The sequence below is a fragment of the Rattus norvegicus genome, chromosome 1 (genome assembly GCF_021556685.1).
Source record: "Rattus norvegicus strain SHRSP/BbbUtx chromosome 1, alternate assembly SHRSP_T2T, whole genome shotgun sequence".
NCBI lineage: Eukaryota > Metazoa > Chordata > Mammalia > Rodentia > Muridae > Rattus > Rattus norvegicus.
The window spans coordinates 224,368,477-224,395,082 of record NC_141534.1 but is presented as its reverse complement, the minus strand read 5'-3'; the positions used below and the strand labels follow the sequence as shown (position 1 = coordinate 224,395,082).

Here is a 26,606-nt window from a genome sequence, read left to right as displayed (position 1 = left end):
GCGACCGGAGGACATGGCCCAGAAGTTTAGAGAACTTACTGTTCTTACAAAGGACCTGGGAACAGTTCCCAGCACCCACCTGATGGCTTGTAGTCATCTACAACTCTAGTTCCAGGGTATTCATGACACCAGGTATATCTCAGTGTAATACATACCCTCAGGCAAAGCATTCATGTTTGTAAGTTAAAAACTAATCTTTTTGAAAGAAATTAAGTCAGCATTGTTTGCTTTTGGTGTAGGCCTCAGTCTTCAGTTTGAGAAAATGTTGATTCAGGACTTCCATTGTAGCATCAGTAAAGGACCTCTGCGTATCTTGGCCTTCCCTCTCTTTTTTCTCTTAAGATAAACTTACATGACCCATTCATACTAAGGTTTTAGAGTGTTGAAACTACACTGCAGTTAGAGTAACATGTAATTTATCATTTATATGATTATTGTTGAGAATAAAAGCCTAGAAAACACAGCAAACTCTAATTTTCATGGTGTCCTTTGGCTTTTCATTATCCCTGTTTACGTGTCAAGAAACTGAGTTGCTCTTTAATATCTAGTAGCTATGAAGGCAATACCAATAATGGCCAATGAGTTTTAGGAAGTTTTATCCACATTTGTTTGTTTGTTTGTTTGGGGTAGGAGGGGGTGCATACTTGCTACAGAGGACATCAGAGGACAACTTGAAGAAGTACTGTCTCATGTTCCATAATGTGGGTTCCAGGAATCAAAACACATGTTTTCAGGCTTAGTGGTAAGCACTTTTATCTGCTGACCTCTCTTGCCAAGGCACACTTTTAGTTCATTATCTTGGATGTGCTTTCAAACTTTAGCATATTCTTTCTGCTTGTAATCTGCAAGTGACAGGGGTATCTATCTGTAGTACCTTTGTGAATAGAAAGGAGAATTACTTTGGTAGACATTTAAAATCAAATTAGAAAATCCCATGTGAATATAGTATTTATAGTCCTTTCTCTGCAGTGTAGAATCAAAACTTTATTATAATTGTTGAGAGGTGTGTTTTGGTTCATTGAAACCCTATAATTATGGACCATTAAAATATCTATGTTGAAGGGAAGCACTACAGAAGTGCCTAGAATAAGTCCTCACAGGAACCTTCCTTTTCCTCATGTGTAGTAGATAGAATGGACTGACCCACACTGTGCAATGATGTCTCAGCAGTGTTACTGTAGTTGAGGAGCTAGGCTGTGTGCCTAAGACTATTTCTCAAGCTTTATATAAATTGTTTTTCTTCATCCTCAGAGAAGCCCAGAGTAGATGGAGATGGTATCTTGTAATCCCAAACTACAAAGAGACTGGGTGAGAGTTAACATCTTTCCTGGGGCTACAAGGCTGACTGTAGTCCTAAAGACTCCATACTGTCTGACTGACTCCAGAGAGATGCTCTTGCCTGCTATTACCGTATCCCTGTTATTAAAATTAGCTAATTATCTTAATATGGCTTTCTTTAGAAAGTACTTTATAGAATTCTTTCCCATACATGGCCATCTTTGATCTGGAGGAGGACAGGTGTGGGCCACCCACTTCAAGTTGCTGGAGATGCTACTTCTACAGTTGATTTGCCCACAGCCTCAGTAAAATCTAAGGTGGATTTCAGAATAAGGCCTGGGAGTTTTCCCTTTTTTAAAAATGCCTGGTTTATAATACTAGGCATATCTGAAATGCATTTGTACTGCCAGTGTAGTTGGGGTTTTCATATGAAACTTAAAAGTTTGTATTTTTCTGTTGGGTTCTTTTTATGCTGCCATTTCTCCCCACCCCCTTAAACATACCATTTTGTTTCTTTTCTTGGGAAAAGTGGATGTTTGTTTTGTTAAAATGGAAAGCTTTAAAAAATCATAACATCCAGAGTATCTTTGGCTTCTAAATTGATCACTGTAACGTATTTGCTTATGTATTATGATAAACTGTAATGAAAATATTTTTCTGAATAAGCCTAAATGTTTAGATATATACAGTGGCACATTTGAGTTCCAATAAGTGCCTTAGGTAGTAAACTATGAAAATAACCAACCTAACTAAACTTTTATAATAACCAAAGAGATATGAAAATAAACTTTTCCAGTGTCTTATTCATCATTTAAATCTTTCTCATGCTCAGGAAACCCACGTGCCCATCCAATAGCAGAGTGCTGGACTTCTAAGCTTTGCAGTGAAGTTTAACTCTAGAGTTGTTATGTTACTTGGGTATCACTGATCACCTCAGTACTCATTGCACAGCTTAACCTTGAAATGCTGGTGATAAGCAACTATTAGCAAAATCAAATGTGTAACTCTGTTCTCCAATAAAATTTTGGCAGGGGCCTTGAGAGATGGATAGCTCAGTCCATCGAGTTCAGATTCCCCCGAACCCACATATTGGTAAAGGTGGTCATGGTAGCCCCTCTGTAATCCTAACACTCAGATGGAAGACAGCCTATTTGTAGAGGACGCTGCCTACATAGACAAACATAAATGACAGGCCCTGAATTCACCAAGAGAGCCTACCTTAATGAATAAACTGAAGACATCAAGGAGACAGCCAGCATCAACAGCACATGCCATGTGCCTATATACCTGTACCCACCCATGCAGGCTTATATACAAGTATACACACATACCACACACAAACACAAAAAGGAAGGAAGAGCTGTCCTTACAATGAGAGACAACCTTAAGAGGAAAAAAAAAAGCTATTTGATTTTACACATATGCCAGTAAATAAGTACTAAGACTGAACAGGCATTACCTTTTAGCATTAATATTTGAGGATATGTTCAAAATTATTTAGAAATTGCTTTTTCCTCTTTTGATAAAAGTGAAAATGACTGGAAGTAGAGTATCAGAAGAAACAGAGTTACACACACACACACACACACACACACCCCCCAACTTCTCCACCACAGACTTCATTGGAAGACACCACATTAGTCTGAAAACACATCTTGTTGTAAAGAAATAAGATGAAGAAAGCACGGAACTTCCTTTTACTCTCCAAGGCACCCCAGCCTGTTTTACTCAAATGATTTTCTGTGGGATTCATTCAGTGACCTTCTGCAATGTGTCTAATGTGGTTTTTGTTCTTTGAGAATTTTATGCAATATAGTTTGCTGAATATTAGAATAGGAACTAGTACATAGAGTTTACAGAGCATTCATCTGAACCCCAGCAGGGGTGCCTAGAGTAAGGGCGGGCTTAGGATGGGCAGCCTCTAACAGTGATCACCTCCTTACTCAGTGGTTCATATTACTCTCCCTCTAACTCACCCCCAAAAGCATCATTTAACGTTTAGCATGCCGTACATGATGACTCATGAGAAATAGAAGGATAGTTTCATTTCTCACATTTTCAACCATGGCTTTAAGCTCTCATACATGTGCTGACTTTCATGACAAAAAACCACCTTTATCAGGCTTCAAATCCTGTCACCAATATGGAGACACTTGAGATTAAGTGTGTGTTGAAAGAACAAACGTGAAGTCTGAGGCATGAGCCCTCTTCCTTTTTCTGGCCACAGTGAGTTTAAGGTTTCCAGAAACAAAATGAGTATGCTTATGAAGAATATGCAGAAATATAGTCAATGTTTGCAAGGGTTTTTTTTTTTTTAACTTCTGAATATTCTGGACTGTTGATGTAGGCTGAATAAAATATTCTGTGAATAAGGTCATACAATCTGTATATCACATGGCCACCGTACTTGGTTGCTCAAATCGTTAATGGTTAGTTTTACTCTTATTTTAGTTTTTAATTGAAAAATTATTGATTATCCTTTATGTTTAACTGTATTCAGTTCCTCTGGAAAATTTCTCTGGGGAGTTTCAAATGTATACTCTCTGTCGACCAGTAAACTTTATGACACAAAATAAACACGAAAACCATCCTGTCTTTCCCTCTGCTTTCTATTGTATTCCCTCCGCTCCCCAACTCCCTGAAAGCCTTGAACAGCGTCTCATGCGTGTGTGCTTGCGACCTGCTCTGCCCTTTGGAGTTGTGCTCAGCCTGCTGCCCTTCCTTGTCTTTCTCTGCTTCTTTCCTTCTCTATCTGTGCTCTCCTTTCATCTCCTGTCTCTCCGGTCTCCTCTTAGCTTTCTAGGCATACACTACTGAAGAAAGAGATTTATCTAACTGCTCTGTTAACTGATGATCTTTTTCAGTCTTGGTTCTATTTTTAATTCCAGAGCTCTTCCGTATCCCCATCAGCTAGTTTCCGAGGTTCTGAGAAACACAGGAACTCTACAGACTATTCCTCAGAGAGCAAGAAGCAGAAAACAGAAGAGAAGGAAATTGCAGCTCGCTATGTAAGTTCATCCACCTTTTCTTTGGGCGAGGCTAGTTTGTCTTGTTCTTTTATCAATTGGTAATTTTAACCATTATCATACAATTTTAGAATACAGGATACCTGTTCTTTACAAGATTTTTTTTAAAAGAATTACTGTATTTTTATTGGTGTATCAAGCTCTCCCCATCAATTATCTGTGTTTACGTGTGTGTGTACATGTGTATGCAAGACCCCAGTGCTTTCCTGTAGCAGGTTATCTAAGACTGCTACTAGGTAATTCTGTTAGGGTAGGTAGAACTTTATGTGATTAGCTAGAGATGTAGAAATAATGGAAAACCCAAGAAGTTTGGATGTACCTAGAGTATTGAGAAAAGGGAGAAAATTTTTGGAAGATGCATGTACAGATGTGTCCTGGGTGTGACTTGAATCTGGTTTTCCTCTGCTGTCTGAGCAGGTCAGAAGAGAAGGGAGAACATGCAGCATAGGAGGTGTGGAGGCAGGTGTTCGTTGTTCTGTTCCCTGCAGGACTGCAGGCTTCACAAGAAGCTCAAACTGGGTTTTTACTTTACAGCTTAACCACACAGTGACTTACTCAGATTTATTAAAAGCTGCCAGACCAAATCACACTCCACCATTGTAGGATGTGCATAGGTGGGCGTGAAGTTTGTGTTCTGTGTTCTAGAGTAGTAAGCAAGGCATTGTACTACAGTTTTCAAAATGGAGAATGGAATCATTACCTAGCTCTTAACATAAACATGAAAAATAAAGAGAAGAATACTTTGCATAAAGTGTTGGGTACTGTTTTCATCAAACATAAGGACCTCGTGTGGACACATAATGGAGCTGAAATTGATAGCACTTTTTTCCCTGGGGCTGGAAATGATGCCTCTCAATCCTCTCTGCAGGACAGTGATGGTGAGAAGAGTGATGACAACTTGGTAGTTGATGTGTCCAATGAGGTATGTTTGTGGCTAGCCCTCTGCAGCTATGACAAAGACAAGTGTCCAGAGTGCTTATGAGAAATTACTACCGACTTTATACATTGCTGGGCTTTCAAAAGTGCTGCTCCTTCCTTCCAGCGGACACTGTCCTTTCCCACCACTCATCCTACTGATTTTATTGATATTCCTTGCAGACTCAAGGAGTTTATGATTTTTGCTTTGTTCACCTCAATACCAGATGTTTCCTCTAGTAAATTCAGTTAATTCTTTAAGTTCATTAACTTTAATTCATTAAAGTTCAGTTTTGTACTTTTAAGCAAGTTACTAAGTGCTTTTAGTTAGAAGTGTCCCCAGTAAAGGACTTCTTCAGTGCTGTGAGTCAGTTACCAGTCTTTTACATGTTTGTCTTTGTAGGATCCATCTTCCCCTCGAGGAAGCCCAGCACATTCCCCAAGGGAGAATGGCCTGGACAAGACACGCCTCCTCAAGAAAGATGCTCCCATCAGCCCTGCTTCTGTTGCATCTTCCAGCAGTACTCCTTCCTCCAAATCCAAAGAGCTTAGCCTTGTAAGCTACTCCCTAACCACAATTACCACTTCCAAAATAGTTACTGGGTTTTGGGTTTTCATTTTTTTTTTTTTTATTTCCCATTTATCTCTGGGGCTTAGATTTCTAGCTTAATTAGAAAAGATGTTTGGACCAGAAAGGTTTACTAACTTGATGGTATTTGCTTCTGAGTCTGTAAGCTTAAGGGAAAGATAAGTGGATGAAAATAAGAGGAAAATGTTATAGTGAAGTTGAAAAGTACACACTGGAGTTAGTGTGATGGTCTGATTGCCTGTGGTTTGTGGTGAATTCTCTTTGGAATTTAACTGTCATTTTATTAGTAGCTTCATTTGAATTGCCAAGCTAGACACAGCTGCAGTAGTCTCAGCCTCTGCCTAAGTACTCTCTCGCTAATATAGGCTGTTTTGACTCAACACAAATGCCAGACTGAACTTCCCAGCAGTCTGCATATCTTCCCACACTTCCTCCTGTACAGGGCTGTGGAGTTGATTGCATTTGTGTGTCGTAAATCCCCTTTTCTCCTCACCACCCATTTTCATTTTTTAAAAAGCCATATGTGTTTTTCAGTGACCTTTTGAATTCACAGCTGACGGATCAGGGGATTCTTCAGTTTGTGTGCAGATAAAGAATATATGTGTTTAGAATGGATGGAAGGCTAGATTGAGGTTTGGGTTCAACCTCTGTCCTTTCTTCTGGAACTCTGGTTGTCTTTTTATGGCCTCTCCTTTCTCCTCTGGGATCTATGGTATTCATGTGTGGGTTTTCTGAGAGCAGTGAGTCAGGTATGGAACTTCTTAGGATGTGAACAGTGTACTAGGGACCTGACTTAACCATGGCCCACTTTTGGGATGCATGTTTGAATTTCTTTGGCCTCCGATTGGGACCAGGTTCTTATAAATAACTTCTTGAGTTCAACTTCAGTTCAATTTTCCCTAAACTGTGTCTTCTTGGTTCTTTGCCAGCTACTTTTAACTGATATAAGACTGAGATATCTTATAACTGAGATATGAGAAGCTAAAGAAATTCTCCCATTTCTCTGTTTTGATTTGCTTGCTCTTTTAATATAAAAGTAACTCTTAAAATCATGTTCTCATGGCTGATATGTTCTATCTCTTGTTAGAATGAAAAGTCTACTACTCCTGTTTCAAAGTCCAATACCCCTACTCCACGGACTGATGCACCTACCCCTGGCAGTAACTCTACTCCCGGACTGAGGCCTGTACCTGGAAAGCCACCAGGTGTGGACCCCTTAGGTTAGTAAGGAAAAAATGGTGTATATTTATTTATACTTTTTAAAAATTTAAGTAATGCAATCTGTTAAAAGTAGTAATGACCAGCACTGACTATGTTGGAGAAGGTAAGTATTCCGAATCAAGCATGTGGCCCCATCCATGTCTAACAGGTTATTAAGTGTTCAAAAAAAATGGGATAAATGATTGAACCACCTCAAAGGCTTGAATGATTTTGAGAATAGTAAAATCAGTTCATTCGAACTATGGCTTGTATTGTTAACCAACTGAAGAAGGTGCAACTGCTATTTTCTGTGGTCTTGACTTTCTCTTCAGCATCCAGCCTGAGGACCCCAATGGCTGTACCTTGTCCATATCCAACCCCTTTTGGGATTGTGCCCCATGCTGGGATGAATGGAGAGCTGACCAGCCCTGGAGCCGCCTATGCTGGGCTTCACAACATCTCCCCACAGATGAGTGCAGCTGCGGCAGCGGCAGCGGCAGCGGCAGCCTATGGAAGATCACCTGTGGTGGGTTTACATGCTTCTGAGAATTAGAGTTTCAGAACACACAGCATTCTTTTTAATGTTGCCTATATATTTATAAAAGGTTGAGTGTTATAAAGATACATGTGATTATGTTTTGATCTATTTTCTTTGGGAGGATGAGAAAGTTTATGATTTCTTAAAATTTCGTGGTCATTTTGAAATTTGAAACTACCAAATTCGACCACATAAGAGAATAAACATAATAAAGCCTTTGTTTCTGTCATAAGTCTCAATAATCAATAGTACATTTTTGTATGTTCCAGTTCTGAATTAAGGATCACTAAATCCTGTCATTTTAAATCAATAGATACTGCTGAAATTTGAAATTGTATTTTCAAATTATCTGTGATCCTAAGCTTTAGGTACCATATTGTCCAAAGCATAACAAATAAATCTAACTATTTGTTGTTTTGCATGGGAATAATTTTAGGTGGGATTTGATCCACACCATCACATGCGTGTGCCAGCAATACCTCCAAACTTGACAGGCATTCCAGGAGGAAAACCGTGAGTACTTTTTTTCCCCACGTGGAAAGGTTTAATGAGAGAAGAGTGGAAAGGGGGTGGGGTACTTAAATGAGGCCAGACATGGGCACATGGCGGGGGGTGGGAGGGTGGGAGGAAGATGGGGAGAGAAGGGACAGGGACAGAGGGGAGAGAGCAGAGAAGCAAAGAACGTCCCTTTGGATTCATTGTCTACAAAGCTCTGGTACTTGCTTTCATTTTGGAATTGGGCCTTTGCTGAGTAGTGTCAAAATAGTTTTCATTTTCCCTTAGCAAAAGATAAGGCATAATAAGGTTTAGTTTTGTGTGTCCTGTTTAGAAAAAAAAAATCAAGCCTTCATATAAAATGTAAGTTGGGAAGGCAACTCAGGCAGTCAAGGCTTCTGTCTGTTGCTGATTTTAAGGCAGTTGTTCAGAAAGTGTGATGTTTATATGCAAACTTACATGATTAGAATTTGAACATGTAAAGAACAGACACGCTAAAACTTCAAAAAAATCAGGACAGTCTTCTGTTCCGTTCTATTTCTAGAAAAGGTAGTTTGCTCATTTGGCTTCTTTACTTGAGCTGAGCATTTGGAATGTCTGTTCACACTCCCCTGGAGTGATAACAGACCAAGTACAACACACCTCTTCCAGCCTCTTTGTATATTCTAATTTCATCACATCCTTTCCACAGTCTTAGTTTCGGTATACTTGTACTCTTCTGTTCTCACCGCCTAAACACAGTTCTAATTGGATTAGGAAATTGGAAAAGAAAACTTTTAGAGTAGTATTTCAATCTTGGAAGGAAGGACGGAAGGAAGGAAAGAAGGAAGGAAGGAAGGAAGGAAGGAAGGAAGGAACTTTTTTCCCCCTTAGAAAACATTCTTGCCTTGATATATGCGGGGGCGGGATGCGCATGCGGGGGCAGGGGCGCATGCGCGGGTGTACACACACACACACACACACACACACACACACACACACACAAAACCTTTGATTGGCATCTTTCCTTAAATTAAACATACCACACATAAGCTGCATCCCCAGTCTCCTGCACTATCCAGACTTCACTGAGTAGCCACAGAAGTATCCCTTTCCCAGAGGCTGCCCTGGCTGCTTGGCTGTTAGACATTTATTCACACTGATCCTCCTCTATCACTTTCTGTGACTCACTGTCTCACTTTACATATTCGTTAGATGCCCTTATAACAGAGCATTCTGCCCTGATAACTCTTGTCATTAAGTCACATCCCTTTTTGCCTCCCTCCCTGTTGTCATTTTCCTCTAATTTTTTTTGAGATAGAGTTTCACCGTGTACCCCAAGTGGTCTTGAAGTTGTTGATCGTCCCACCTCTGCCTCCTAAGAAAGAGACTGGTGTTGGAGAGGGGCACCATCATGCCCAGCTTTTGAAAGCTTACTTATAGCCATTGTCTGCCTCTTCTATTTGAATATGAGTCCTGTAAGAATAGAAGCAGAACATATCTTCCTTTTTTTTTTTTTTTGGTATAATGTTCAGAAATAATGATTATAGTTGTGGGGTTGAAAAGTCTAGTTGGTATAAGATACCATATCTGATGCTGCCTCGCCCCCTTAAACAAAGGACATTTTGATCATAATCTTGCCCTCCCTCACTCTTCCTAGAACCTTCTTACCCACCCAACTTCATGGTCTTTCTCAACAAAGCAAACAAAAGAAAGCACACATATATACAAATGCATGTAGATTCCATATTACATTGGCCAAACTGCTTCTGAGCACAAAGCCCACCCTGCAGAAATGGCTGTTACACTTAGTACTGCTCCACTGACGATTTTTCCTCTTTTGTAAGTTGTTGTTTATAAATAGCATCTTACTTAGTTGTGGGCCTGTGCCCACTTCACCTTTTCCATGGTGGAATTTTATCTGGGTTGAACTTTGCAGGTCATATCCATCATAGTCACTGAGTTCATATGCTTATCAGCTTTATTGGGTCTCAAAGTGCTGCTCCCTTGGAATCATCCACTACCTCTGGCTCTTAGAATCTTCCTGCCTCTTGCACATAGATTTTGAGCCTTGAGGGAAGGGGTGTGATACAGACACCTGAGCACGCCAAAGTCTTTCACACTCTGCACATTGTTCAGCTGTGTGTCTCTATGTTAGTTACCACTTGGTACAAGACAGCATCTCTGATGAGGGCTGAGCAATGTACTGATCTGTGGGTATATAACAATATGTCCTTAGGAGACGTTTTACTGCTATGTTCATTTAGCAAAATAACTAGTAGGCTTCCCCTAAGACTCATGACCATTCTCATTTTAGATTTTTGGCCATGTCAACAATTTCAGGTCTGAGATCATTTTCTGGTGTGAACCTTAACTTTAATCAGACAGTAGTTGGTTACTCCCACCAGATTTGTGCCTCTGTCATATCAGTGGGTATATTTTTCAGGCAAGTTGCCATTCCAGTGCAAAGGGATTGTAGCTGGATGAGGTCTATGATTACTTTTCTCCTTCAGCGGCATGTACAGTGCCTTCCGGCATTATGAACAATAATCAATAGGAGGTGAAGCTTCTAGTTGCATAGCAGCTCAGTTTTTCCATATTTTTAAGGTTGTGATAACAAGTACTTCAGCAATAGGGTCTACCCATCAGGTTGTAGAAGCCTAGCGAATAGCATGGACAGTAACCTCTAATGTTGAGCAGGGGGCGGAGTTGACTATGGTACCTTTAGTCAAGAAGTTGCACACCCACTCTTGGTACTTCAGGTTTTGTTTGGAAGCATGTAATGTCTAGTTGCAACATTGTCTCCGCTATCGTATGGTTGACTCCATTTAAATTCCTTTTCTATATTTTATATATTTAGGAATCTTCTATATGGTATTTTTATATGGTGCACATAAAAAGACCTTCAAAGTTAATTATCCCTTCCAATATTCCCTTTTCTACTGTGCCCTCCCACCACCTTCCCCATTTAACCCTCCTAGTTTCCCCATTATTCCTTTCCCTTCTATTTCCCCTTCCTTGGAAGACCCTTAGTCACTTACTAGTTACCTAACTCTAGCTATTCTGAATAGAACACACATACACATTTAAAATGTTAACACTGATATTCATATATAAGAGAAAACCTGCAGTACTTGTATCTTTTGGTGTCTGAGTTACCTTACTCAGGATGATTGTTTCTAGTTCCATGTATTTACCTTCAATTTTCATAATATTTTTCAACAGCTGAGTAAATAGTCCGTTGTGTACCGTACCACATTTTGATTATCCATCATTCACTGATTGACACCTAGGGTGTTTCCATTTCCTGGTTGTTAGGAATAGAGCAGAAATGGACATGGATGAATAGTATCTCTGTAGTAAGATGTAGAGTCCCTTTGGTATAAGCCCAAAAGTGGTGGTATAGATCAGCTTTTTCAGGAACCTTCACAATAATTTCCAGTGGCTGAACCAGTTAGTACTCCCCACCAACTATGAATATTCATTAATAGAAGTAACTTCCAAAGCGGGGCAGTGGTGGCATCCATCTTTAATCCCAGCACTTAGGAGGCAGAGACTGGCAGATCTTTTAGTTCAAGGTCAACCTAGTCTACAGAGCTAGTTCTAGGATAGCTAGGACTACACAGAGAAACCCTGTCTCAAAAACAAAGAAGCAAACAAAGATGTAACTTTCAGTGCCTTAAATAATGCATAGTTCACAGTTGATGCTCACAATGCAAGTTTATTTATTGGAAGAGTAAATAGATGTAATACGCTAATGTCTTCTCTAGTTTCCTTTGCTTGTGAATTCAGTGTTACATAGGTACTTGCTTGTCACCTTAGTGTCTCCTTGTGCTCTTTTTCTCCCCATTTCACCTGCCCTTTAGTGGTAAGCATACCTGACTGACCTTGACTCTGTTTTTTGTTTTCTACCTGCTGAATAAAACTCAAGGTTCTTCCTTCTGTACCTAACTTTACTACAGACTACCCCAAATGTCCCAGTTGCATCAAACAGTGCTGGCTCCATAAGCCAAGTTGTTCAGTAAATATTTGGCTTATTAATAAGGGAAACAAGGCAAATTAGACTTTGAGTTCCTTGAGAGTTGAAGATATAAATATCAATTACCATAAAATTTTATGTACCTGTGTATGCTCTGCAAATAGTGATTGACTGACTAACAAGTTTTGTTGACCAAGAACCGTGAAGGTGAAAGATTAGTCTATTGCAGGCAGTGACTAAATAACAAGGTCATGGGATTAATCAAATAACAGCTCAAATGCCTCTGAGTTCCATATGAACTGAGAGGAGGTGGAAGGGCTCTTGTAGGGAAGAGGTACAGTCCTTTCTTCAGGCACTGTTGATGGGCACCAAGTAAGTAACCATTAGAGGTACTAGAGTGGATAAGTTGAGAGTTCTTGGTACAGATCAACCTTGAAGCCCCAGGAGTGTTTGGAATATTTAAACAAGCAGTGTCCCCCTTGGTCTAAGGGTTGTACCTGTTAGACCACTGTAGAATTACAGTCTGTTTGGCTCACCATATTTATGAGCCTTGTGCTTGATTTTCTTCCTTCACACTAAGCACCACAGGTTTCCACTACCACTGCAAATGGACAGCTGCCATGTTTTCCTCAGAAACCTGAACTCAAACTTAGCTTTTCTGGTAATAAATATACAAGAGGTTGTTGTTTTGTTTTTCCTAGTCATTCATTATAGTTGGGCTCTAGATGGTTACATTGTAGGTACTCAATGTATTGTATTGATGAAAATTTTACTAAAAACCCTGAAGAAAAATAAATCTTTTTTTTTTTAACTATTTAAATTCTTCAAGTTCTTTAAAGCCCATTTAATGAAGCTTTGGGGGATTCTTTTTAAAAGAAACTGTCAGTAAGAATATATCATAGAGATGAGAAGCTTCAGGAAGTTAGCCCTGCACCACAGCAGGTTGTACAACGGGCCATCACAGAAGGACACCATGTTGTGTGAGAAGCTGTGCTAAGCCAGCCACTACTTCTGCATGTGGGGCTGGCCATGTGGGGCTGGCCGGTTTCATAGACGATGAGGTACCCTAGGTCTTGACAGTGTTTGTGTAGGCAAGGGGCAAGCATGGTATCCCATGGTTGTTCATGTTCTTCTAAAGCCTTCCTCTCTGTTGCCCAGCTAGAGCTCATTTGAGCCTCTGAAAAGTATGTCTTCAGATGAGTCTTGTGGAGCCAGCTGCCCTCATCCTAGATAATCATGAGGTAGGAGGATGGCAACTTCATGGCAGTCTGGGCAATTTAGAGGGAAAAGTAGAATGTAACACACAGTAGAGGGCTTACACTGCCTTGTATGAGTGAGGCCCAGGGTCCGATGCCTAACACTGCATACAAAGTATATCTTGGCCAGGGGTTGGACAACAGTGAATGATAGTGTTAAAACCTCACTGATAACTGAGCTTGTGCCAGGTATCCTAGGTGCCCTCAAAGAAACATCCTTGGAACTGGACTGGCATAAGGCATGACAACAGCTTGCTCAAGGGCACACCAGTCAGTATGGCACCAGGTCCTCAAGGCTGTACTGTGTAATATGTTTCTTCTTCTACTTGGCCTTCAGCTCACATCAGGCCCCTTTGGGCCACTCAGCAAACCATGTCCATAGTCCTTGTGTGCACCTTGGGAATACAACCCATGATAGACACACTGACAGCAAAAATTCCATTAATACTAAAGACCACAAACTGTGCCCTTGGGGAAGCACAGATGTAGCTGTGAGCATGAGTATGGTCTCCCTGGTTGTCAGGTATAGTTCGTCAGAACCAGCCAGAGTACCCACCCACCCACCCCTTCCCCATTCACCTCCTCCTATACCCAGGAGGCTGGCCCTGCTCTGCTTGACCCACCAAAGACACATGCCAGACCACCATCTTGATGAGGTAGAAGTGTGCCTTCTAGGCAGTATGTCTCTGTAATGGTGTAGGAGATATACCCATTGCTGTTGGTCACTGGAGTGTCTAGGTACAGGCATTCACTGGAGGGTGGCTGCATTATGATATGTACATCCATCTGAAACCCAGTTAGGGTGACTATGTCCCAGGGCCTGTGAGTGAACCAGCCTGTCATAGCCTGTGGGCTGTCCTCATTGGCAGCTGTCTCATTGATCTGGTGGTTAGCTGTCATGTTCTGGGGAGAGGGAGGGCAAGGTACATTCAAAGCAGGTTTTCCAAGGCTGATGACAGGCAAGCAGGCTCAGAGAAACAAAAGAAAGAACAGAGAGAACTTGGTTTGACAATTCTGGAACCTCCAGCCTCAGGAAGGTAAAATAGCCTTGGAAAGTTACATGCTGTCTGATGCTGGGACAGCCTCTGTCTGTCTGGGGCGCTGTGACCACTTTGAGTTAGGGTCACCTCAGCTTCTGAATCATTGTATACAGAAAGGAGGCACCAAGTCTTAACTTCCCATGGTCATGTCCTTGCTACCAAAATCACACAGACTCTTTGGCCAGAGAGGACATGAGGTGGGTACAGGACAAATGGACAGTAAGTAGCCAAGCAGACATCAGTCACCAGGAGATGTAGGATACACACACTCAGCACAGCCTGGGCTCTGCTGGGACCCATCCTACCAGGTGTGCACAGAAATAGGGATACTGGTCACCAGGATGCTGTCTGTGTCAGGGAGAGGGTTCAGGTCTACTCTCCAGCTCTGGATTGCTCTGCACTGACTTGACTGGAGGCAGAGAGAACAAGAGCAGACATTCAAGTGGGTCTTCTCTACATGTGCTGACACAAATTACACTGTTTGAGGACCAGGATATGACAAGATGCAAGGATACAGCAAGGAGATGGGCCATTCTGAGGGTGTTTCCTCCCATACTCCCAGACATCTCTGTGTAGCTGCCTACCACAATGGGCCCAGTCTACAATGTCCCAACTTGGAGAAGGCCTTTAACTCCTTCCTTGTTGAGTTGGAGCCCCCAGGCAGTAAGGAAGTAAGGAGTATGACCCTGATCGTTGCTGGGAACCCCTCAGGAGGCTCTGGCAGATAGAAGTCAGTCTTGCCACATTGGGATCAGAGGCTGTGGTTTAGCAGCTATCCCCAACTAGAAAAGTCAACTTTCCACCTTCCTGGGGAGCCTCACCCAGCAGTGTGGAGCACCCTTCCCCCAGTGAGAGGGTGTTCCCCCAGTGTTGGCGGGTGACAAGGTGTGAAAGTGCTGTTTCAGCATCAGTTCTAGGTGGGAGGCTGGAGGGTCTGCATAGTGGAAGAGGTTGTACACTTGCTGACATGCTGGCCACAGCTGGAAAACAGGGAGTGGAGGAGTGCAAAGAAAGAAGACTTTGGGCAGTAAGTGAGGGCTTGGGCCCCAGGCTGCCTTTGCCTTGAGTTTTTATCGATATGGGATATTGATAAAATCTGTGTGGATCATTACCCTTTATTAATAAATAGTTTGAGGGGTGAAAATGTATAATAGCAGGGTATTAGTTGTGCACACCTTTAAATCTCAGGATTTAGGAGGCAGAGGCAGATAAATCACTGAATTCACAAACAGCCAGGACATCCAGTGCTACACAGCAAAATCCAGTCTTGAAAAACCAAAAAGGAAGAAAAAAGTATAACAGTATCTGAGCTTAGACTAACCTTCCTTTCCTTTCTATAAGACCTAGTCTTTGTGACCCCTTGATTGCTACATCAGTTAGCCTTCTCGGCCATCCTCAGAGTGCCAGCTTTCTTTACAAGCCTGAACTAGAACCTGGCTTCCCTGCAATCAACATTTCCTCTGCACACCCCTTTTTCCCCCGGAAAAGTGGACTACTCAAAACCTGCAGGCCACCACCAGTCCAATGGTGTTTCAAGTGCTTTCCTTTGCAGTTTCTTGATGAGTTAGATTTCTGGCTTCTGTGAAAACCATGCTTCTTTCAGACCTCTGCTACTTGAATCCACCCTATCTTCTACCTTGATGGTATTTCCCTTAAAGATCAGACACGAGACTTAGAGTGTGACTAGTGTCTACTCTAAGTGCAGCCCCTGGTGGTTTTTCTGTTTCCAGGATCATCTCTAGTGAAAATCTGCCTTGCTCAATTTCAGTCACTTACATTCAAAGCTCTCATCACCCCAGATGTTGTGTCCACAATCAAACGTCCTATCCAGTATAGTCTTAGCTGACTTTACAAGCCAGGTCCTGTGATTACAACTCCTGCTCCCAGCATTCCCACCAGTCCTCATAGTTCACGCTGTTGAGGTCACACATTGGTGTGTCTCCAAGTCCACTTTATTTGACTGAGAAAATACCATCTGTCTCTTCACTTCTCAGCCTCCCAACCTTCCCTCAACAGCTGTGGTATGCCCACAATGCTGGACTTACTTTTTGTAAGCTTAGACTTTTGCAGTAAGAAACTATAAACTATCAGTTCCAGTTACTTTTCTGTTGCTTTGATTAAACACTGAGACTAACAGTAACTTGTGGAAGAAGGGTTTATTTTGGCTTATGACTCTAAAGGGCTAAGAGTCTATCACAGTGGGGAAGCAGCAAGAGGCTGGTGTAGTGGCTGCAGCAGGTAACTAACAGCATAGTCTTCAAATGCATGTAAGAAGCAGAGAGAAAGCTGTAGTGGCTGGAGGAGTTTAATTTCGAAGCCCTTCATACTTCTTCCAGCAAGGATGCACTACCTAAAACTCCCTAAGTAGCACCACTGGCTGGCTGGATAACAAAAATAGTCAAGTACTTGACAACCTGGGGTGGTGTTTCTCATTCAAACCACCACACTATCTGATTCTATTTGATTCTGATCCTGTGCCTGAGTTAGTCCAAGCTCCTATTTTTCATACACCCACAAATGTGGTTTTTTTTTTTTTTTTGGTATGGTACATATTTCTCAAAAAGGGCTGTGGTTCAGTCCCTAAGAGCTACCAAGAAAATCTTAGCTCCTTCCCACTTGCTATTGGGATCTGTTTCCTCCTAAAGTTGATCTGCATCCCAGAAGCCTCACTATGTATGCCCTTGCTAATGTAAACAGTTGTCTATTAAAAGTAGAATCTTTAATGATGACTTCAGGTCCAATTTAATATTTTCACAACTATAGGTTTTTAAGGCTGTGAACTGGAAATGGAAGTGCTATATACAGTAAGGTGGGCCTTGGGCTGTCAGACAGGACAGGACACTTTTCAAGTCCCATTACTTTTATATCTTTTAGAATTTGTGATTTTTGAGTCTGATCAATGTTTTAAAACCATTTTCTTACATATACCCTTTCAGTGTTGTTTACCACAGAATCTGAATTCTTCAGGGCTTTATAATTTTAGCTTACTGATCTCTATTAGTAACTCAATTTGATTGGACTGAATCCATCTATAGGTAAAATCTGTTACCTATAGGCCATGGAACTGCAGAAAATACAAAGCAATGAAGATTTAGGTGAAGAAAATAGGTCTCATATGCATACATACATACATACATACATACATACATACATACATACATACATACATACAGCCATACAGCCATACATATGACATTAGCTATCCTACTTAGTTGTCTGGAAACTATAGACTCGTCCTTTCTTTTTGAAGTTAGAATAGAATTGCATTCAAAGAGGCTCGGTAACTACTGATGTCACATAGCTATTAAACAACCAATAGGTTAATAAACCTAGCACCATGTCTTGAAAGTTAATGTTACTGTGTTGTACCAGAGTATTTGATGTTTTTTACTTTTTGTTTGTTTATGCACATCTCAAGTGGCACTGAAAGGGTTTTCTCTGTCTTGTTATATTGGACAATTTAATATATTTTCAAGTAAGGTAGTTTAGTAGATAGAGTGTGTTTCTAGTATGCATGAAACCTGGGTTTGTTAATCATCACTGCTTAAACCAGACATGATAAGTAGAGTTAGGCAGGTCAGGTATCCGGGGCCACCCTCCACTATATAGTGAATTTGAGAACAGCCATGCACACATAAGACCCTGATCTAAAAGGAAACAAGCAAAAGCTAATGCTCTCTGTTGTTCTGCTATTTCTCCTTCTTCCTATACTCTAGAGCATACTCCTTTCACGTTAGTGCCGATGGTCAGATGCAGCCGGTCCCCTTTCCCCCTGATGCGCTCATTGGACCGGGAATCCCCCGACATGCCCGACAGATCAACACCCTTAACCATGGGGAAGTAGTGTGTGCAGTGACCATCAGCAACCCCACAAGACACGTGTACACAGGTGGCAAGGGCTGTGTAAAGGTCTGGGACATCAGCCATCCTGGCAACAAAAGCCCAGTCTCTCAGCTGGACTGTCTGGTAAGTGAGCAAGTGACAAAGACCCTGATTGTGAGAAAATCATAGCAGTGCTAAGGGAATAAGTGGGGTTTTTCTCTCAGAGTGATCAGTTCTTTATGTGTGTTATATCTACCTGTACAATCTGCATTCACCCTGTCACTTGGTTCAGAAATTATAAGAGTTCCATCCATTGTTTCTACGCGCATACCTGAGAACTTTCTGAAGTCCAACTATTCATGTGGCTACCAAGCTCTTAACTGGTGTGTTACCATTTGTCTTTGGTCACACAGGAAATTGAAGCCTACTTTTCTTCCCTTATATCAGAAGCATCTTTTACTGCATCACTTAATCTAACTTAATTAAGTATACCTAAAATTTCCACAAACTCATGAACAGGGGAGACAGTTTCTTTTCCTGTCTTGCTATCTGTTGTTGGCACTTCATTGAACTCATAATGCCTGTTAGTCACACATAGCAAGGCTGGGCCGAAAGAGCTAACTGCCAAGTGACTAACTGATGTGGCTTTAATACCAATACCCTCTGTCCTCAGCACAGAGTATGCCAGGGCTTCAGAGTATGGAGAACTGCAGTGGTGTGTGCATAGACCATATGGATCTGCATGCTCAGATTACAGCCACAGTTGTGTAATTTGGTGGTGGGAGTGGAGCTAGATCTTTGCATTTGGGTGCTAATTAAGATTGAATATCTTGATACTAAATTTTGTAGATCAATTTTAAATATTTCCTTAATTTCATGTAATTTTGTAGCACTAATCTACTTTATCATTGTCATAAGTGTGCATGGCTCATTAAACCAGAAGGGAACACAGTACTTTATGGATTCTGCTTTCATGTCAGTGCTGTTCTCTTTTCCTCAGAGTAATTTCACAATGACTCTTGTCTCCATAGAACAGGGATAACTACATCCGCTCCTGCAGATTGCTCCCTGATGGCCGCACCTTAATTGTTGGAGGGGAAGCCAGTACACTGTCCATCTGGGACCTGGCAGCTCCAACCCCACGCATCAAGGCAGAGCTGACGTCCTCAGCCCCTGCCTGCTATGCTCTGGCCATCAGCCCCGACTCCAAGGTCTGCTTCTCATGCTGCAGTGATGGCAACATCGCAGTGTGGGATCTGCACAACCAGACTCTGGTGAGGTAGGTCAGCTGAATCTACTTTTGTGTTGAAAGAGAGAGCTAATTTACCACATGGTGCTCATGGCTCTGTGTGGATCTGCCTTAGTGTGTGTGTGTGGGGGGGGGGGGGGGTTGTGGGTTTGTGGGTTTGTCTCTGACTGTCTGGGTAGAATGCAGCTACTTTCTAAAAAATGTTATGAACTAGATGCATTTTAGATATAATAACCAATTTTATATCTCGCTTCTGCACTATATCTTATTTCATTATACACACACACACACTATGAAGTGAAGGTCATTTTTACATAATGAATGTTGTCAGGAGCTCAGGGGCTCATTAGATGTCTGTAATTTGTTAACTCTGCCTGCTAACCCCCATCATCACCTCTACTCCCTGGTGAAAAGCCACAGTGTATGGTTACAGTTTAGGCGATGCATGGGTCACAACTACAGCAGTGGTTCTATGCCTCTTGCCAAGGGCCCAGTCCTGGTGGTTTGCTGCTTCTGTTCACATGGCCTAAACTTTCTGTTCTCATAGTGAAGGACAAGTGGACAGCAGGGTTATAGAAATAACAAACAGTATGATTTGGAAAAGGGTGTGAGAAGAGTGGGAACTTGAGCTGTGAGGCAGGGGGGTGTATGGGAAGAGAAGAGCCATTTGCACTCTTATTTTGAAGGGCTGCAATTCCAAAAGCAAAATATTTGTTCTTGTGGCTTTAGAGTAAACTTAAGATACTCAAGATCATTTTCAACTATGAAATGAGGACCCACTTTGAACTCTTTGCTTCATGTCTCATATACATTTTACCAGAAGTGTCCCTAGCAGTAGATCACACAGAGAGTGTATTTCCATTAGACGTTGCTTGTAACAGTGGCCTTTCCCCACTGCACAGCTGGTACTGATACGTGATATGCTTTGTTATTATTTTGAGTAATTAGCATAAACCAAATGAGAGCTGTAGATAACTCGTCACCGAAGTTGATCAGCAAAAAGTTCTTTTTTTTTTTTTTTTTTATATTAACTTGAGTATTTCTTATATACATTTCAAGTGTTATTCCCTTTCCCGGTTTCCGGACAAACATCCCCCTCCTCCCTCCCCTTCCTTATGGGTGTTCCCCTCCCAACCCTCCCCCCATTGCCGCCCTCCCCCCATAGTCTAGTTCACTGGGGGTTCAGTCTTAGCAGGACCCAGGGCTTCCCCTTCCACTGGCAGCAAAAAGTTCTTAATTTAATTCAAATAATAATTTAACTTTTCAAGGGTTTCCCCTCCATTTTTCATTTTTCAGGCAATTCCAGGGGCACACAGATGGAGCCAGTTGTATTGACATTTCTAACGATGGCACCAAGCTCTGGACAGGTGGTTTGGACAACACTGTGAGGTCCTGGGACCTGCGTGAAGGGCGGCAACTGCAGCAACACGACTTCACCTCTCAGGTGTGCACTGTGTGGGTAATGTGACCTGCTGTAAAAAAAACATGCTGGACTTGAATGTGGGTCTCTTGGAGATCATCGCCTAGACTTGGTTCTTTCTGTAGTTTTTGAATTTTGTTGGTTTCCTCTATATCTAAGAGCAAACCTCCTGGTTAATAGGACCTTGTCCTCTTCAGTGACCATCATTTGTTTTAATTCCAGATCTTTTCTTTGGGCTATTGCCCAACTGGAGAGTGGCTTGCAGTGGGGATGGAGAATAGCAATGTGGAAGTGTTGCATGTCACCAAGCCAGACAAATACCAGTTGCATCTTCATGAGAGCTGTGTTCTGTCACTCAAGTTTGCCCACTGTGGTAAGCAAGCCCCCCATTCTAGTTTCTGTCATCTAGAATGATTGTTTGGTTCTTCTGTTGACTCATTCCAAACTGAGTCTTTTATTTTGTTAATGTGTCTCTCTTCACAACTATGTAATTTACTTAACCAAGCATGCTTTCCTAGCAAGCTTTGTAAATTCTTGGTTTTAATCCACTTTATTTCTTATCACAACAATCAATGACTCATGAAATCCAGAAGGTGGGTGGGCTTTACTTCTGAAGTGAAAAGATAGTCTTATTAGTTATCAGTGGAACGAATTAATTCAACACTCTATGAAGCAAATGACAAAGTAACACAGTACCCTCTTCCTGTAGGCAAATGGTTTGTAAGCACTGGAAAGGACAACCTTCTGAATGCTTGGAGGACACCTTATGGGGCCAGCATCTTCCAGGTAACGCTTTGCTTGCTGATGGTCAGCGGTGTGTCCTGCCTGCCGGCTTTAGCCGTGTCATTTCCGAGAATCCTATGAGTGGTGAACTTGTTTAAGTGCTTTGAAATTATGTTGGGGCACCTGACACCATTTCTGTCAGGCAGAGCAAGACCCTGCCTGAAGCAGGGAGGAGGATTAGTTGCCCAAGGGTCATTTGCTGAGATTTCTGATCTTACTGTCACAGCTGATCCTGAATTACCCATGACTCAATCCTCTTATATTTCAACTAGGGGTTTTAGGTCTTCTGTGGCATTTTTGTGTTTATGCTTACATTTTCTGTTTTAAATTTTGAGCATTTTGTGTAAATAACTTCATGAGTAGTATCAGTTCTTTTCTTTTCCAATTCTTTTATTCGCTTTCTTTTTATCAGTTCTTTTTCCCAAAAATTTGCTAGAAAAATCTAGTCAAACTGGATTAATTTTATAAACTTCTTAGTGGCACAATAGAATTTTGTATAGTTTTGGAAATTATCTGAAAAAAAACCACCAGATTTAGACATGACACAAACAGACATGCACACACAATCTCTCCAGTTCTTTTTTTAAAAACAGATTTGTGTGAATTTTAAAGTTGAGTTAATGACTTTTGATTTTAATTTGTAGTTAGAATGTTCTTATCTTTTGTTTCATGTTTCAGACTAATATAACAAACTGTCAGGACCCTTAACAAAATGACAAGTCATCATAGAGCCGATTAATTGTGTGGATCCAAAATAGACCACCATATAAGGTTTTTGGCATGTCAAAGTAGCTGATGTCATTGTCATGACACTTCTACCTCCCTTCTCCCCTTTCTTTCTTTATATAACCCAAGGTTTCCCTTTGTAGCTCTGGCTGGACTGGAACTCACAGAGATCTGCCTGCCACTGCCTCCAAGTGCTGGGATTAAGGGCATGCACCACCATGCCTGGCTGAAGCTTATATTTTAATACTGGGGATTTTGTAACCTTGTAGGTATATAAACTGAAAGAAAAAAAACCATGAGACTGGGTATTTTTTTATTAAATACAAGTATTGTATCTTAGGTATATGCTGGCATGGGTATTTTATTAACAGTTACAATAAAAAAGTTAGATATGCAGTGTATTAGGTACTCGTCTTACATTTATAGTTTCAGATGTTCCAAGTATTCTTCCGGTACTGGTTTAAACCTTGTGTGTGCAATCTTCCCTCATCCTTGTGTCACCCCATACCCCTCTTTAGTGGAATGTGTTTCTTTTTCCAAATATTGAACTCCTCTTACATGTATGTTTTATGCTAGTAGTGGAGGCTCTGTTTACTATTGTCTGCCACTGTTAGACCTGTGCTGTACTTGCAGCTCTGTGGCACCACAGAGATCCAGGCCACCTATCAGTGGCAGTTGAAGTCTTCTCATTTCTTGAATGTCCTACTCTACTTTCTAGAGAATAGAGGGGTTTTATTTATTTGTTTTGTTTTCCTTTTACTTTATTGTCTGTATGTCTCCAAGATGTTTCATACCTGGTACTCAAGGTACCCCTAGAACTGGCATTATAAATAGTCGTAAACTGCCATGTGGGATCTGGGGATTGAACCCATGTTCTCTAGAAGAGAATTCAGTACTCTTATCCAGTGAGCTCTTTCCAGCCCCAGGAGTAAAATGTAAAGAACAGGGTCTTGCCTCATTAGCAGGGTACTCTGACCATTAAGTTACTTTTCTCTTTGATGCCTTAGGACAAGAATCATTAGCCTATGCTAGGGATGATGTAGTACTGCCATGTCTAGGAATGTGGCACTGCCCTGTATCTGCATGGTCTCTTCTGGATGCTCTGTGGAGCACTTGGACTGTGTACCTGCTCTGCACCCAGCAGTCCTGCTTCTTACTTCCTGTATGTAACACTCTTGATATGCTTCTTCCCTAGTCCAAAGAATCCTCATCGGTGCTTAGCTGTGACATCTCTGTGGATGACAAGTACATTGTCACTGGCTCTGGGGACAAGAAAGCTACGGTTTATGAAGTTATTTATTAAGGACAAATCTTCGTGCAAACTGGACTCCTCCTCATAGCACTTTGCGCTGTTGTACTTTTCTGTTCACCCCTCTCCCATTCTAAAACCAAGGATTTCCAATACTCATTGCAGTTGTGGAGTTTAATCCCCTTCCATAGCCCCACGTCCTCCTTGCTATTGAATTGTGAATACTCATTAAGAACCTGTGATACCAAATCTTCAGCTATTGACTTGGAAGAACATGGAATACCTAACAGTGAATGGAATCTTTAATTATGTATTATATCTGTAATATATTTATTTTGTTTAAAGAAGGCTTTCTAACAATGACTGACTAAATAAAGCTGTCCGCTCCTGCATTGATAATGAAGGTGCATTGTATTTGATGCTCCACCCTCCCTTTTGGTAAGGGAGGGGAAAGGAAGGTTTAAAATAACTGATTTAAATGTCACTAAATGTAGACTATTGACTGTATAGAGATGTGAAATGTATAATTACACATGGAAGCAATATGTTGCTGTGTTGTTATGAGGTTGTTTTGTTTTGTTTTCTACTTATATTAAAAACATTTGGAAATTTGGCTGTTTGAACAAGTAGAATATAACAGGCCAAGTACTATTCCTTTGAGTCTATTTGGGCAACTTTAACCAATATGTCTATAACTTTAGATTACATTCAACAAAAATAATTGATGTTTTTCTTTTTTACTTGTTGACAAGTATCTTTGTAATATGTTTTTAATTCCTTTTTTATTGTATTATAGACAGATTAAAAAAAATTGGGCCTCAAAGAGAGAACTTAATTTCTTCTAATATTTTTGCCAAATTTACTGGCAGAGGGAGCTGTGTGTCTCTGGGCAGTTGTGATGCTGTGAGACATGGCAGGCTGTTTTGTGGCATGCTCTGTAGGAGCTGCAGGTACAGGAGCACTGCTTGCCTACCGCTGTGCAAAGCAAGTCTTTCACACACACATACACAAAGGCCAGCAGAGGAGGGTTTGCAGAGCCCATCCTCTGAAAGTCACAAAGAAGAGACTCTCCTGGGATGATGACTTGCTTTATTTACCTCTGGTTCTTTCCATGTCTTAGTTGGATGTCCCTGAAATGGACACAGGCTGTGCCATTGTGCCAGAAACATTGTGTTATCTTTTATGTTGTTGTTGTTGCTGTTAAACTATAACATGTGACTCCTTTTTTATTATTATTTTTTTGTTTGAATGCTTTAAAAAGATCTTTTAAGTCTGTGGATCTGCTGATGTACAGTGCCTTTGCTGCTATGGATCAAAATCAAGAACTGTGTAGATAAACTTTATTGTATAAGTAGAAAAATCACTTAATTTCATACTAGAATTGGGTGGATGCTGCAAGTTGAAATGGACTGTCATTGACGTTCTTTGTGTGGTAGCAAAAAAAAATGGTGTCTTAAGTGCTTAGTGTTTGATGTCATTAACAGTTTCATAAAACTCTACAGTGTAGAAAGATTTTGATACTAAACTGTGCATTGTACATAGTTCTAACGCATTGTATTGGCCACCAGTACTTCTATGATGGTAGATTGTTTGTGCATTCAGACTTTTAAGCATTAAACATAAATAACTTCTAGAATGTTTATTTATTTTCTAATTATTTTTACTAATTTCTTTGTCTATGCCATTCTCTATATTAAAATCATTAGTTATATTCGTCAGATTTTTAAGTACTATGGGCTTTGAATTGTTACTTTTTTTTTTCTTTTTGAGATAACCCAGTAAGCATGATCAAAGTTATAGAAGGCAAGTAGTTGATGTTTCCTGAGCCCCTCATTTTGTTGAAAGTCTTCCATCTAGAAGCTGTTGAAAACTCAAATTTGAACCATTTAGATGTATACTGTCATTCTGGAGCCCTAGCCACCTACAGCTATTTAAACTTAACTTTTGGAAGTAATTAATATCAGAAGTCTTTGCCAGTAACACGGACTAAATTTCAAGTGCTCCATAGCCCCACAGGAGCTAACAGCTATTGTACTGGACCTCACAGGTTTCTGTAATGTTTCTCACTGTCGTGAATGCTCTCGAGCTGACACAGCATTCAGAATTTGGCAGATTGGACCATTGCCAAGTGTTGGGGTTTGGCCTTTCCAAGACTCACAAGTTTCTGGAAGCATCTTGTGCTAGTGTTTTTCGTTTTTTTGTTTTGTTTTGTTTTGTTTTTGTTTGTTTGTTTGTTTTTGTTTTGTTTTTGTTTTAAAAAGACTCAGGCAAGGAAGAACTTAAAGGAATCCCAATTTGTGGGACAGGATTTGGGAACCTGCAGTGATACCTGCACCAAGGTAATCTGCAGTGATCAGCCACAGGAGACCCAGTACTAAGTGAGTGGATTTCAGCGCTGTTCACCCATGTAGACCAAAGCAGCAAGTCCAGTGAGATGCCATAAGCTGGCTGCATTGCAGGATGCTATGCAAATCCATTGAAGCTGCTGAGAACTAAGATATTTCTTAGATAATAAGTGGCCATCCACAGAGGACAACGCTAGGCGGGGTGATGCTGTTTTTGTTGGGTGAGGAAGGAAGGAAGAATGACGGATATATAGAGGGCCTCGAGCTTCTCTTCTATTACTCATTAGTAATACTAACGAGTTATTTACTCGTCGGTATGGTTCAGACAACGTAGAAAGTCAGAAGGAAAAACAAGTCTGCACATGAGAAAACAACGTCCAAGTCTGGTGGGGTTAGCCAGAAAGGCACAGAGAACTGGCTTTACAAGCAGACTGTGGCAATTAATATCTCTAAATAATGTTGAGAGCTTATCCCTTCCCCAGTATGGGGCTTATAGGAGCATGCTTATCTCGGTGACAAAGTATCTGGTGGAATCAGTTTAAGGGAGTAGGGTTCTTTTTGGGGGGTGGGGGGAAGTCGCTTGTTCAGTTGCTGTTTTCACTGTTGCAGAGATGTCTCAGCCCAGCAAAAAAGGCATGGTGACAGAGACTTAATCACATGGGGCTGACTGGGAAGCACAGGGACGTTATAGCCTCCAAGACCCTTCCCTAGTGCCTT

The 26,606-nt window shown here is 41.1% G+C and overlaps 1 protein-coding gene across 7 annotated transcripts in view; it reads left to right on the top strand.

Annotated features, from left to right (window-relative positions):
• Positions 1-25,177, top strand: part of Tle4 (TLE family member 4, transcriptional corepressor) — a 137,741-nt gene extending 112,564 nt beyond the window's left edge. For 6 of the 7 annotated variants that reach the window (NM_019141.3, NM_001414041.1, XM_087635604.1 and 3 more), the window contains 12 exons: positions 4,167-4,286; positions 5,173-5,226; positions 5,623-5,775; positions 6,896-7,028; positions 7,341-7,534; positions 7,983-8,059; positions 18,012-18,261; positions 19,149-19,396; positions 20,663-20,810; positions 21,009-21,159; positions 21,496-21,572; positions 23,491-25,177. In NM_019141.3, coding sequence (NP_062014.2) covers positions 4,167-4,286; positions 5,173-5,226; positions 5,623-5,775; positions 6,896-7,028; positions 7,341-7,534; positions 7,983-8,059; positions 18,012-18,261; positions 19,149-19,396; positions 20,663-20,810; positions 21,009-21,159; positions 21,496-21,572; positions 23,491-23,598 — 1,713 coding nt within the window. In that variant the 3' untranslated portion in view covers positions 23,599-25,177. Of the gene's footprint in view, positions 1-635; positions 743-4,166; positions 4,287-5,172; positions 5,227-5,622; positions 5,776-6,895; positions 7,029-7,340; positions 7,535-7,982; positions 8,060-18,011; positions 18,262-19,148; positions 19,397-20,662; positions 20,811-21,008; positions 21,160-21,495; positions 21,573-23,490 lie in introns of those variants that run through there. The other variant, XM_087635813.1, reaches the window with a different exon arrangement.
• The last annotated feature ends 1,429 nt before the right edge of the window (positions 25,178-26,606 follow it).